The sequence below is a fragment of the Podarcis pityusensis genome, assembly GCF_964106645.2.
Source record: "Podarcis pityusensis genome assembly, chromosome: 1".
NCBI classification, from domain to species: Eukaryota; Metazoa; Chordata; class Lepidosauria; order Squamata; family Lacertidae; genus Podarcis; species Podarcis pityusensis.
The window spans coordinates 59,718,060-59,731,022 of NC_138028.1; the positions used below are offsets into that span (position 1 = coordinate 59,718,060).

Here is a 12,963-nt window from a genome sequence, read left to right on the forward strand (position 1 = left end):
CTGGAGTCATTCAGAGCTCTATGCATTAAGAGTCAACACCCTGAACTGGGCCTGGTAACAAAGAGGCAGCTAGCGCATATTGCACAAAGTAGATGTTCTATGAAATTGCACAGAAGTGCCTGTCAGTACTCTGGTGGCTGCATTCTATACTAGCATCTTCAGACTGTCTTTAAGGGTAGTCCTGCCTTGTCTAGTAGTCTAGCTCCAATATGTTTAATAGGAGCATCAGCGTAAAGGCAAGGCCGTTCTCAACACGTCCTTACAAACAACTGGGGCCACCCGTGCCACAGCAAGTTAACAAGCAGTGGGAAGTTCTTTCACAATATCAGCTCCGCAAATATAAAAGCAAGCAAAAAGGCCTAGTATTTTGCTTTCACTCACACAACTCAGCCACTTACTTCTCCCCACACAATCTGCTCCTGGTTACAGAATTATGTAAAGAAGTCAAGGAGGTTGTGGGAGCCAGACATCAAATACAGATACTTTTCAAAGAACTATAGCTCATTTCCATGATCAAGAGGGAAACTTTGCCAAATTGCTGCGTTCAGAAAAATAACTTCTGGCCACTGCAGAGTATCTCAGTTTACAAGAGAATCCATACTGAAGGAAGATATTAAGTAATCAGTTTTTTGTGGAAATTTATCCTGTGTTTTCTTGTCAGGGTTCCAAAAACTGATCATCTGCTTAAAGCAGTGATGGCCAAACTTGGCCCTCCAGCTGTTCTGGGACTACAATTCCCATCATCCCTGACCACTGGTCCTAGGGGTGATGGGCGTTGTAGTCCCAAAACAGCTGGAGGGCCAAGTTTGGCCATCGCTGGCTTAAAGGTAACTACCATGGCCAAGCCTAAAATCAAGTCCTAGGTTATAAAGGATAATTCAACATGACTACGCTTTACAGATTATGATCTGAAGACAGATAATGAAGCAGCCTTGCTGGCCCCAAGGAAGTCTGACTCTGGGAACAGAGACCTTTGGGCAACACTACATTTGCCATCTTGAATTATATTGATTAGATATCACTGTCACACACACCATTTAATGAAAAATCAGGTTAAAATGTGGGGGTTATTTGACCTACCTTTGCTGTTGCAAAATTTACCAATTCCACTCGGGTATTAGCTTTTCGCAATACATGGTGACTCGCTGAAGAATTTGTGAAGATCTCCACTCCATCAATTCCCATTTCAATGTGAGGACTATGAAATTGAGGAACCACAAATTAAGTGAAAAGCTTGCAGCTGTGTGCGATCCAAAATTTGCATTGTGCTACTGGATCAAAATTTAGCACAGCAACAGCTTGCTGTTTGACTGCATGGAAAATGCAGTTTCACTGCCACCAAAGAGCTCTTCTAGGGAACAGATGTTCGGATACAACTAATATACCCATACAGAAAATGCCACTTACACCGTTACTGCATGAGTAGAGTACGCAGCAAGACGGATGAATTCTTCATTTGGAAATCGTCATCTATGTGAGTGTTGCCCACTCTTTGGTAAGAGTGCCTCTCGTCAAGTCCAATGTATGAGATAGTGCCACCAATCTAGAGCGCTGCAGCCAGTGTGCAACGTCCCACATGCCTTGCAGCTTTACACCAGGTTTAGGCAAACTCTGTCCCTCCAGATGTTTGGGACTACAATTCCCATCATCCCTAGCTAACAGGACCAGTGGTCAGGGATGATGGGAATTGTAGTCCCAAACATCTGGAGGGACAGAGTTTGCCTATGCCTGCTTTACACTGAATCGAATGTTTATGGATGACTGAGCTCCATATATTGACTTTAGAAAAGTCAATTTATGAATGCCCAGCCCATGCTTACATTATAAAGTAATTAAGAAAAACTATTGTGCAAATATGAAATGTAAACTGAAGCTCTGGTAATAACATGGGCATAGTCTATGAGCACCTCAAGCTACAGGAATCATAGATACCCTCTGATTTAATAATTTACTGATGCTTGTTATCAGATTTCTTTTTATGCATACAGAGTTATCGTTACTACCATCATTCTTTCTATTATTATGGTTTAAGTTTGGTATTTATGATCAGTGACTTTGGATATGAACATTTATTTCCTCAAATTAGAAAAGCTCAACCGCCCCCACCCCCACGCACAATTACTAAATACAGTGGTACATCGGTTTAAGAACAGCCCTGTTTACGAACTATTCGGTTTATGAACTCCGCAAAACCAGAGGTAGTGTCCCAGTTTGTGAACTTTACCTCAGTCTAAGAATGGACTCCGAACGGTGGAAGGCCACCGGCGGCGGGAGGCCTCGTTAGGGAAAGCGCGCCTTGGTTTAAGAACGGTTTTGGTTTAAGAACGGACTTGTGGAACGGATTAAGTTTGAAAACCGAGGTACCACTGTATTCAGTGTTTAAAACAAGCAATAAACAATTTAAGGACATTTGTGGATACAGAAATATCTACAATGAAAATTCTCCATATTGCCATCTTACTGATTAACCTGACTTGTTCTCTAGAATGTTCCACAGAGAGAGAGGGAGAGAGAGGGCGAAGGGGTCTTCAATGTTAACTGCAAAATTGATTTGGATTTTATTTATTTTAGCAGTTTTGGGAATCCTCTCCAAACCTTAATTCACCTCTCTTACCTGACTGGTGTCCACAGTTCTTCACAGATTTCACTTCCTATGCAGGTATCTAAAGTTGCCAGAACTGCATCACCAAATGGGACACTTTCCTAAGACAAGCAAGGAGTGAGGATGGGCCATTGGAATAGGAAAAAATAATCCACGCCCCAGTGATTGACCAACATACAAAATGATCCATCTAAAGCTGTGATAAAGGCATTTATCGTATGCAATTTGACTCACAATACCCTAATAAAAACACCTCTCAAAAAGGTTATGAAACTAGTGTTTACATCATTTATATTTTTTTAGTTGGAACATACTGTACCATAACACAGGGATGGCCAATTATAATCCAAGTCACAAGATGTAATATTGGGCACAGTAGCTCTCAGCTACAAAACATGTCAGGAAATTAAGCTCTGGAAACTGCACTTCTGAAAGGCATGTTTCTGATCCCTTAACCAAGGAAAAAGGTATCACAAGTGGACTATGGGGTTTCACAATTCCTCCTCACAGGGTCTCCTGCCCTTCTCTCCAATCGGTTCAGTGTTAACTTTTAATATTAAGCAAGGTTTTAGTTTAAATCAGATAATTTAAACTTGCTTCAAACCCTGGTTTGAAAGTGAATCCGGATGAGGAACAGCTATGGTTAAGGGCTATGCTAACATAACCATTGTATTAAGGCTAATGGAATTAAATGAGAGTTGCCAACATGACAACCACAGAGGCCTTCGCTGTTAGCCTCAGGGTCCCCTCTTCCTGCAGAATCTAGCCAGAAGAATAGGATATGGTGTGGCACCCACAACAATTCACCTGATTTGCAAATGTGCCCATGGTCTCCAAAACATCCTATGGCTTGTTTTACATGAGCTTTCATTTTAAATTTGTACACTGCAGAAACTGCCTTTTTGGCAAGAGAATACAGTGTATAAATACTGAGGTAACATTTAATCAGGAAAATTCGAAGTGCAAGGCTATGCATGTCCCATTAACAGTAATAATACATGAGTTTTCAATCAACTTTAGTTTTTGAATTTATTTATATTCCAAATATAAGAACATGGAAAGGAGAACAAAAATCACCAGTTAGCACCTGTAACATCAAACCGCTAGTATCTAAACCTTGGGACTCGGCAACATTTGTAAAGATAAAGCGCTTTATAAGCATTATAACACCAGATGGCGCTGTGGAGTCCCATTTTTCGCCAACAGAACTTCCCTGTATGAAGTTTACAATGCGTTTAATTGAATCGCTTCTTTGACGTGACTAGATCCAGCCATGGTCGACAGTCAAAGGTGGTGGATTTTATTATTATTATACTGCTATCCCCCATATGTATCAAAGCATTGTACCTGAACTGTTATCTCTTGTATCATCCTGGGAGGAAAATACTCTTCCACGTGCCTAAAGGAGGGGTATGGGGGGAAATTATGCGACAAATATGCACTTAAACACACTTTTCAATATACTAAATTTTAACACACTGCCAAACCTCTTCAGCTAAAACTCTGCGACCAAAAATAAAATAAAATAAAAATCAAGTTAAAGCAGAAGCTTTTCATAAACGAGGCCTGCACAACTTGCAACCTACCAAGCCTGAGATCTATGGGTATAGGGTGGTATGCAAATTCAACAAATAATAATAATTTTAAATGTCAAATGCAACTTTAATAATAATAAATTTTTATTTGTCTCCCGCCCTCCCCGGCCGAGGCTGAGCTCAGAGCGGCTAACATCATAAAAACAACACAATAAGCATAAAAACAAGACATCAATTAATTAAAATCCATCTTAAAATGAATTCAGACAAGTTAAAATCTGGACAGGTGGCAATTATCAGGGTAGAACTGAGAGTGATTAATACTTGCCAGGAGCAACTGTTTCCACTGATCATACAAGGACCTGTGAATGGGTTGGGGGCCTCCTTCGGGCTTGTTTTATACAAAGGAAAGTAAGTCAAACTGCATCCTGCCCAAAGGCCTGGCGGAACAGCTCCGTCTTACAGGCCCTGCGGAAAGATGTCAAATCCTGCAGGGCCCTGGTCTCTTGTGGGAGAGCGTTCCACCAGGCCGGGGCCACGGCCAAAAAGGCCCTGGCTCTAGTCGAGGCCAGTCTAATTTCCCTGGGGCCCGGAATCTTCAAGGTGCTGTTGTTAGCAGACCATAAGGTCCTCCGTGGGGCATACCAGAAGAGGCAGTCCCGTAGGTATGAGGGCCCTAGGCCGTATAGGGCTTTAAAGGTTAAAACCAGCACCTTAAACCTGATCCTGTACTCCACCGGGAGCCAGTGCAGCTGGTATAGCACTGGATGAATGTGATCCCGTGGCAGGGACCCCATAAGGAATCTCGCTGCGGCATTCTGCACCCGCTGGAGTTTCTGCGTCAGTTTCAGGGGGAGCCCCAAGGGCAGCTTTACAGCCTGAGAGGACAACCCTCCTGGCTTTGCAGTCTCATGCAAAGGACAAACACAGCCTTGGAGGGCTGCCATGCATGATTAGAATGCCACACAGGGCTCATGACAAAGTATTATACCAGGATGCAATGTCAGCATGGGTGCAATTCTGGCAATGATTTTTTTAAAAAGTTTAAGGCAAGCCACACAACAAAGCCTCCTGAAAGATCTTCTAACAGAGGTTTAGCATGATATACATCAAGGAGCAACCCAATTCTCTAGAATAGCTATCACAATGAAGTATAAGAACTTGCCGTGATCTACTCCAAGGAGTGAACCATCGCATCTCCCGGTAGTTTCCTGTATTTGCCAGCGCCATCTTTGGTCGTATCAGAAGTATTTTCCTTGAATAAAACAAATAAAGCTACCATGAAGACATGTAGTGCAACAAAATGAAAACAAGGCCCTTGAGAAATGTTTTTTTATTGCAACCCAGCCAAAGTTAAGGATTTTGAAATCTGCTTATTTCAACAGAGAACAATCAAGCATATACTTAGGCCTAAGCATTAGTTTTTCCACTTTAAAAATGGGGATTAAATCTACACCTAAACACAAGCACACAGAGTATCCCAGAGAGGCACATTCTGAAAAAGAGAGTACTTTGATTGGAAAGCAGTCACGTACTTGTTTAAGAAGATCACTCTGCAATTGTAGCGAACATTTCGGTGCATAACAGGCCTGCAGAAATAATAAAAATCAGTGTAATCAAGAGATTCCTTACTAAAGATAACATTCACATATATATGTATATGAGAGGACCTGAACAAAATAATGGAATTTTGAGTATCTTTCACACACCTAGACTCTGATGCACTCAAAACGTCTGTTCTAGCACACACCAGAAATATTTCTCACTGTTGTCACTCTTCCTATTATAACCCCACCTTGCCAGAAACAGCCAATTCAGTACTGCAGGCGTCCCCACTGCATGTCCATCATCTAGGCAAGGCAAAACTAGATTCTAGCTTTCTGCAGATCCCACTTCATTTATATATGACTGAGCTTGTACAAATGTGCTCAGTACTGGAGAAGAGGAATCTCTATTAATTATTTTAACTTTTTTTAAAAAAACAACAACAACAAAACTTTTAAAAAACCCCAAATGGCTTCACCTTTCCTCATAGGGGAGTTGCTCCAGCCCCTTCATCATTTTGGCTATCCTGTTCTGTACCGTTTCCAGCTCTACAACATCTCTGCTGAAGTATACTGACCAGAAGTGTACACAATGGGCCATATTTAACTAACTGCACTAGGGGAAGCCAGCACAAGGATTCCTACTAACATGGTGGGAATTCCCCCTGATTCCCCCTCCCCATCCCTAAATCCTCTCTGAAGGGTTGGGGGAACCCCTGGAACAGATTCAGAGGATGTGCGGCAAGAGGAAAGGGGAAGGTTCAGGGAAAATCCTTGTATTGACAGAACCATACCCTTAGCACTACATTGAATACAACCCAGTACTTCAAATGAGGGTCATATTGTTATGAAACAAACATATGAAATAATGGGATGAAATACGGCACAGATGGGTGAACATGTATTTTTTTTCCCCTTTAACAAGGCTAAAGGGGTTAGAAGTCTAGTACTACCAAAAACTGCTGGAGTTGTCAGAAAACCAGCCAGAACAGGAAGACCAGGAGATAAGAACAGTGTGTACTTTGAAGGAAACAGCTGCAAAAAGAGAATGGAATGTGGAAACAAGGTCATGAAAAATAAAAAAGTCTAAAGAGCTATGAGAAGCCTGCATCCAGTGAAGAACAGAACCAGGTTAAAGAAGATGAAGTATATTGCCAGGACTCCCCCCTTTTAATCAAGACTAGTAGTGCAAGGGCTGCCCCCTCCATGTGCTTGCAAAAGTATGAATGAAATGAAAATAGCATCATGTACTGCTAGGTTGTTAAGAGTTAATAACAAGTCAAAATTGTCCTGAGCTTCCTTCTCTACAAGACCCACACACTTTCAAGGCAGTGATTTCATCACCCACTGGGATAAAATTGGCCACAATATCATACTTTCATATAAAAGCATAATCAAGTTGCTAGTTTCAGTCCCAATCCCTTTGCTAGTGATGCCTGCCACATAATTTGTTTGGTTTTTTTCCCCCACAGGGGCAGCAAACCAGGTCAACATTTTCACTGAGCTATCTACCACAACCCCAATATTTTTGCTTCTGCAATGTTACCAACCCGTTAGGGCATGTGTGAAGTCAGAACAATTGAGGGTTGTTGTTCTTTAGCCCCCACGTGCATCCTTTGCTTACAGTGAACCACATTTTACATTTTAACACCCATTCACAGAGTTTGGAGAGATCTTTGTACAGCTCCACGCAACCCCTTTGTATTCCAGCACCCTAAAGAATCTAGTATTATCAGCAAACCTGGTCACTGCACTGCTCACCCCTAACTCCAGACCAGTTATGAAGAAGTTCTGCTCCAAATACATTATTACGTACTTCTTTTTCTGTTCACAGAATAGCATGGAGGAAATGAGGTCACAGAAAATAATTGAGAGGTTGTGCTGCATAGCAAAACAGGACATGCATGTGGCTAGCAATGCTACACATAGAGTACATATTTGTGACGAGCAGAGCATATGCTCAGCTTTGGCTGGGTCACTAGCGACAGTCATTCCTGGACCAGGGCAGCCTGACCTCAGTTGTCCACGCTCTAGTGTTCTGCTTGGACTACTGTAATGCATTCTATGTGGAGCTGCATTTGAAGATGGTGCAGAGGCTGCAACTAGTACAAAATGTGGCTGCTAGTTTGGTAATTGAGGCAGCCCAATGGGAACATCTGTCACTGATCCTGAAAGCACTCCACTGGCTGCCAGTGAGCTACCAGGCCCCATTCAAAGGGTTAGTACTAGCATATTGTAACTGTTTTTAGGTATTTTTAACTGAAACTGTTGTTAGAATGTTTCTCCTGTTTTAGAATCCTTTTCAAAAAACAAAATGTGGATGTGTTTGCTACCCTGGGCTCCTTCCGGAGGAAGGATGGGGTATAAAGCCAATAAATAAACAAACCATGGATCTCAAGCTAAAGTACGCACATTTAATTACAAGGTAACTTACATTCCAACATCACAGATTATGTCTTGTGTAACAGGAGATTCCAAAAGTTTGGCCAGAACTTGAAATGAATGTAGAAGTGTATCAGACTCATAGTAATGATCAGAGCAGCCATATCCACTGCATGAAAACAAGAATCATATCGACAAACACATTATTTTCATACCAAGAAGGAAATTATGAGCTTTCGCAAGAGAAATTACCTAAAGCAGAACCACTTCATTATAGGCAATTGTACATTAATTGTACCAATTAATGTGAAGCAACCACTTGAACCAAGAGTATATTATTATATTATATTTTTATATAAATATAAATTTTATATAAATATAAATTTATATTTTATATTTTATATTATATTATTATATTTATATTACTCCAGTGGTAATTGACGTTAAAGAAATAAGTACAGTGGTACCTCGGGTTAAGTACTTAATTCGTTCCAGAGGTCCGTTCTTAACCTGAAACTGTTCTTAACCTGAAGCACCACTTTAGCTAATGGGGCCTCCTGCTGCTGCTGCTGCGCCGCCGAAGCATGATTTCTGTTCTCATCCTGAAGCACTATTTCTGGGTTAGTGGAGTCTGTAACCTGAAGCGTATGTAACCCGAGGTACCACTGTATGTAGGATACAGAATTATTTCCTTTTTGTATTAAAATCTCTATCCCATCCTTCTGCTGTCCACAATCAAATTTGCTACTGTTTATGCTATTGGCATGAATGAGATGGCTCTCTTTCCCCTCCAACTACAACCCCCCTTTGCTCCACAAATGGACAGAAAGACGTTTGCACATTATTTCAGAAGGTAGAATAGAAGTGTTGAGGACAATTAATCTCTTAAGGTTAAATGTTTCAAACACTGCATAGCCCAACTCAAAAACCAGTAAGCATAGCAGTGAGTGTTAACACTGTCACCTTTAAAAGTGCTGATCACCTGTCTGAAGAGGTGAGCAGATGAAAACTGGCTTTCCCTTCTCCCATATAAAGACAGGAACAAGAGGGTGGAATGTAATTCTGGTGACTAGTCGACTGCTCTGGATGCCACCCCTACTAAGTTTGCACAGCATTGTATCTGAACAATTTTCAGAAACAATGCAAAATAATATTTTACTTAAGTATGATTACAATAGCTATAGCTATGTACAGAAACATTTCAGTTACATTTACTTTGACATATTTCTAATATACTTGATATCCTTACTCCCCAAGGTTATGGAGGATTAGGAAAATCATATTTCTCTTTTTAACTGCAAAAGGACTACATGTCTTTTCAGCATGGAGGGTAATAAAAAATATGAAATGGTTAAGCAATTCTCACCAAATTTCAAGTTCTGGCCCAAGCCGGTATCTTGCTCCCTTCTGTTTAGCAATTTCAATACCTAGAATATCAAATTATAATTATTAATCTTTGGCAATCTCATGGAAGGGAAGAATCCTACATCTTCAAGTATAGCGACATGAATGATATGACTCAGTAGAGCACAAAAAATGGCAGCATGTGATGCCTCAATATAGCTTCCTCAGAATCTCGGGTTTTTTAAAGCAAATTCCCAGCTCTTATGGTTGTACAAAAAGTGCTTGAAAATACGTGAGAGCTCCATTTTGAAATCTCAAAAGCCAGAGACTATCAAGGCATTCAATAACTGAGAGGACGTGCTACATGCAAATTGTCATCAGCATCAGTTTTTCTTGGTACAGAATATTTTCTTTTTCCAATGGGGTACTTACTGCCCTATGTACGACTCAGATTCACAGAACTGTTTTAACTGCAATCAGTGGAGAACACAGGTGCATGAAATGGCTATCACAGAGCAATAACTATGCACTGAGCTCTCTTATAGCTTACACAGAACATACAAGCTTTACAAATTATAAGAAATGTCCTTCTGGATCAGACCGAAGGATTAGCTAGTCCAGCATCCTGTTCCCCAGTCACCAACCAAATGCCTGCAAGAAGCCTACAAACAGAACTTGACCACAACAGCCTTTTCCTGCTGTTGCTTTCCAGCAACATTATCCTTGGAACCAGGGCTTTTTTCAGCCGGAACTCACTGGAACTCAGTTCCAGCACCTCTCAGGTGGGTGCCATTGCTGTTATAAGAGAACAAGGGAGGTGTCCATGGTGAGTTCCGGCATCTCTTTTTCTGGAAAAATAGAACTGCTTAGAACTGCCACTTGAACCAGTCTGTGCTGGGCTAGCCAGCTGGAGATCACGGTAGTCCTGCCTCTGTGGTCCACCTGATGTCAGTCACCTTGTAGGGGAACAAACATTAACCAATTCTGCCATAACTGGAGTTTGCAAACAAAAAACAGCAGTGTTTCAATTTAAAAAAAACACCCAGCTGAGCAAATCAAATATGCAGGGCCCAATTAGACAACATGATGAAGAGTCATCACTAGGTATCCTAGTGACATTTAAAGAGATAGGAAACTGAATCACAGTTCTCATCACAGATCATCATTGAAGACTCATACCAGCTTCATGCCTTACAGAGCCACTCTAAGAGGTGCAACAAAGAAGCCTGGTAAGTCTTGAGCAGGATTTGAGTTATGAACAACGGAAGTAATTCATTATAATATTGTGATTATGATTTAACAGATAGAAGATAGGGTGCAGAAGAAGGGAGAAACAACAACTCCATGGAAAACGGGGTGGGAGAAAAGATGAAAATGTGTTTGGATTGTATATACTAAAAATGTTGAAACTTAATAAAATATAATTGAAAAAAGAGAAAAGAAACAGAATCCTGGAAGGGGACCCTGAACAAGAGCACCTGTGTCTGAAACATCTCATTGCATCATTTATTATAATTTATTACCACTTGCATAATTTATTGTTGTGCTGCTGTGGGGCACAGGGCAAGCTAACTCCACCACAACCACAGAGTAAAGAGAAGTGCCGGCCTTTCATAGAGTTAGGTATTCATTGCAGAGTTACATCTTTGGTAAAGGCTGTTCTCCAATTGGAGCGCTCGCAGGCTAGTGTTTCCCAATTGTTGGTGTTTATACTACATTGTTTACAATTTGCCTTGAGACAGTCTTTGAACCTCTTTTGTTGACCACCAGCATTACGCTTTCCATTTTAAGTTTGGAATAGAGTTGCTTTGGAAGACGATAATCAGGCATCCGCACATGACCAGTCCAATGAAGTTGAAGAATCACTGCATGCATATATATGCACACACGCGCCCCCCCCCCCCGCACCCAAGAAACACCAGCGTTCTTTGCTTTGCCTTACTTCTCAATATCCTTTCCAGATTGCCATCAAAATCCAGCGCCCATTGATTCAAGGCGCAGGTGGCCACAGTCACCTTCCTGCCCATGGTGCTTCGGTGCCTGAGGCTTCGCTCCTCCCGGGAGCCCTTCGGCGACAGCAGGTCGGCTGTAAACAACGCACAGCGACAGCCCCAGTCCGGAGCAAAAGCGGACCCTTTCGCTTCCGGGGGGGGGTGGCCGGGCGAGAAAAGCCACACATAAGCCCCGCGGGGCACTTCCGGGATAAATCATAGAGGTTGGAAGGGATTCGAAAATGGAACTAAACCTCCCACTCTCGTTATCCCAGCGCCAAGCAGAGGGCTTTCATCACAGAGATGAGAGAGGGTAGAGCGACGCGACGCTATTAGTAACGCGTTCGCGCCCCCCCTGGCTTCCTTTGGTATTTCAGTTTTCTCCCCGCACGGCCAGAAATGGTTGAGAACGGTAATTCGGTTCCCGTGTAAATAAATGAACGGAGTCTTTATGTTCAGCTGAACTCGCGTTTGTATCCTGTAGGGCGCTAGATTGGTGGGTCGGGGTGGAGAGAAGGTTTACGGGGTTGATGGAGGAGGCCATTTAAACCAGATTGGCATTTTTGCTGCGATTTCAGGTCTAGGGTTTGTTTTGGCTCCCCCCCACCCCGGTCTCTTTCGGCATCTGTACTGTTTTAAGCATGATTGTGCGAGATTTTGGTTCAATTAAATGCACTTAGCAAAATGTGTGTGCTTGAAATATCTGCATATTCTGTGTAGTTGTTTTAGTAGTGTATGTTGCATCATGGTTGGTTGGCGTTCGTCTGTCTTGGTCTCGGAAAACAATTTCTCCAATCAAAAGTGAACAACTCACAGTTACAAAGCTATTATTATAAAGTTGTAAGGCGTTTAACAACCACAGCCTGTATCTGAAATATGGAAAACATAATATAACATAGCTGCATTCCCCTGGAGGGCTGTTATTATTCTAAATTACCTGCTCTTCGTCCTAAGGTCCCAAGGCAGGTTTACAGCACTATAACACAATATTAAAACAGTGCAATCCTACTTTTACATGGAAGTAATTACAACTGTGTCCACTGAGGCTTGCTCCCTGTGCAACTTTTTCTCCTGCATGGATGTTCCTTGGTAGTTCTTAAAAGGAGACAAATCTGACTAAAAAGCAATGTTCTCTAATTTATATGTTCTGGGGCTGCTGTGATAGTGCAAAAATAGTCACATATGTTCTCCTTTACTAAGAATCCCCCATTTTATGTGGCCTTTTTTTCTTGTAACTGACAGCAGTTTTGGGATTACCATGACTCAAGTTAACCCTAGCCCAAATCCCCCAGACTGCTATGCTCATCTCCCCCATATTTTCTTCTATAGATGTAGAACAGCTGCTTCCAGAGCTGGCGTTATGCCATCTCACACGGAAAGACAAGGAAAGAGCAAAAATTAACCTGTTGAATTTATGTTTGTGATGTAGAAGTTATAACTATAGAGCCCATGTAAGGGGAAAAGACCCAGTTAACATGCAAGTCAAGACATGAGCTCAGCAGCCCAACTTGTGAATCACAGCAATTATACTGCCTCTCATGGGTGTAGTCAGGATTTTTTTTTTA

General features: G+C 41.7%; 1 protein-coding gene across 1 annotated transcript in view; it reads right to left on the reverse strand.

Moving 5' to 3' along the window:
- The window catches only part of NADSYN1 (NAD synthetase 1), a 29,208-nt gene extending 17,598 nt beyond the window's left edge, over positions 1–11,610 (reverse strand). Inside the window, exons 1-8 of the mRNA XM_080983321.1 lie at positions 11,350–11,610; positions 9,430–9,490; positions 8,116–8,232; positions 5,673–5,726; positions 5,303–5,392; positions 3,950–4,001; positions 2,615–2,703; positions 1,081–1,198 (exon numbers count right to left, since the gene is read on the reverse strand). Of these exons, the coding sequence (XP_080839447.1) occupies positions 1,081–1,198; positions 2,615–2,703; positions 3,950–4,001; positions 5,303–5,392; positions 5,673–5,726; positions 8,116–8,232; positions 9,430–9,490; positions 11,350–11,434 (666 nt within the window). The 5' untranslated portion in view covers positions 11,435–11,610. The remainder of the gene's footprint in view (positions 1–1,080; positions 1,199–2,614; positions 2,704–3,949; positions 4,002–5,302; positions 5,393–5,672; positions 5,727–8,115; positions 8,233–9,429; positions 9,491–11,349) is intronic.
- Positions 11,611–12,963: the final 1,353 nt, after the last annotated feature.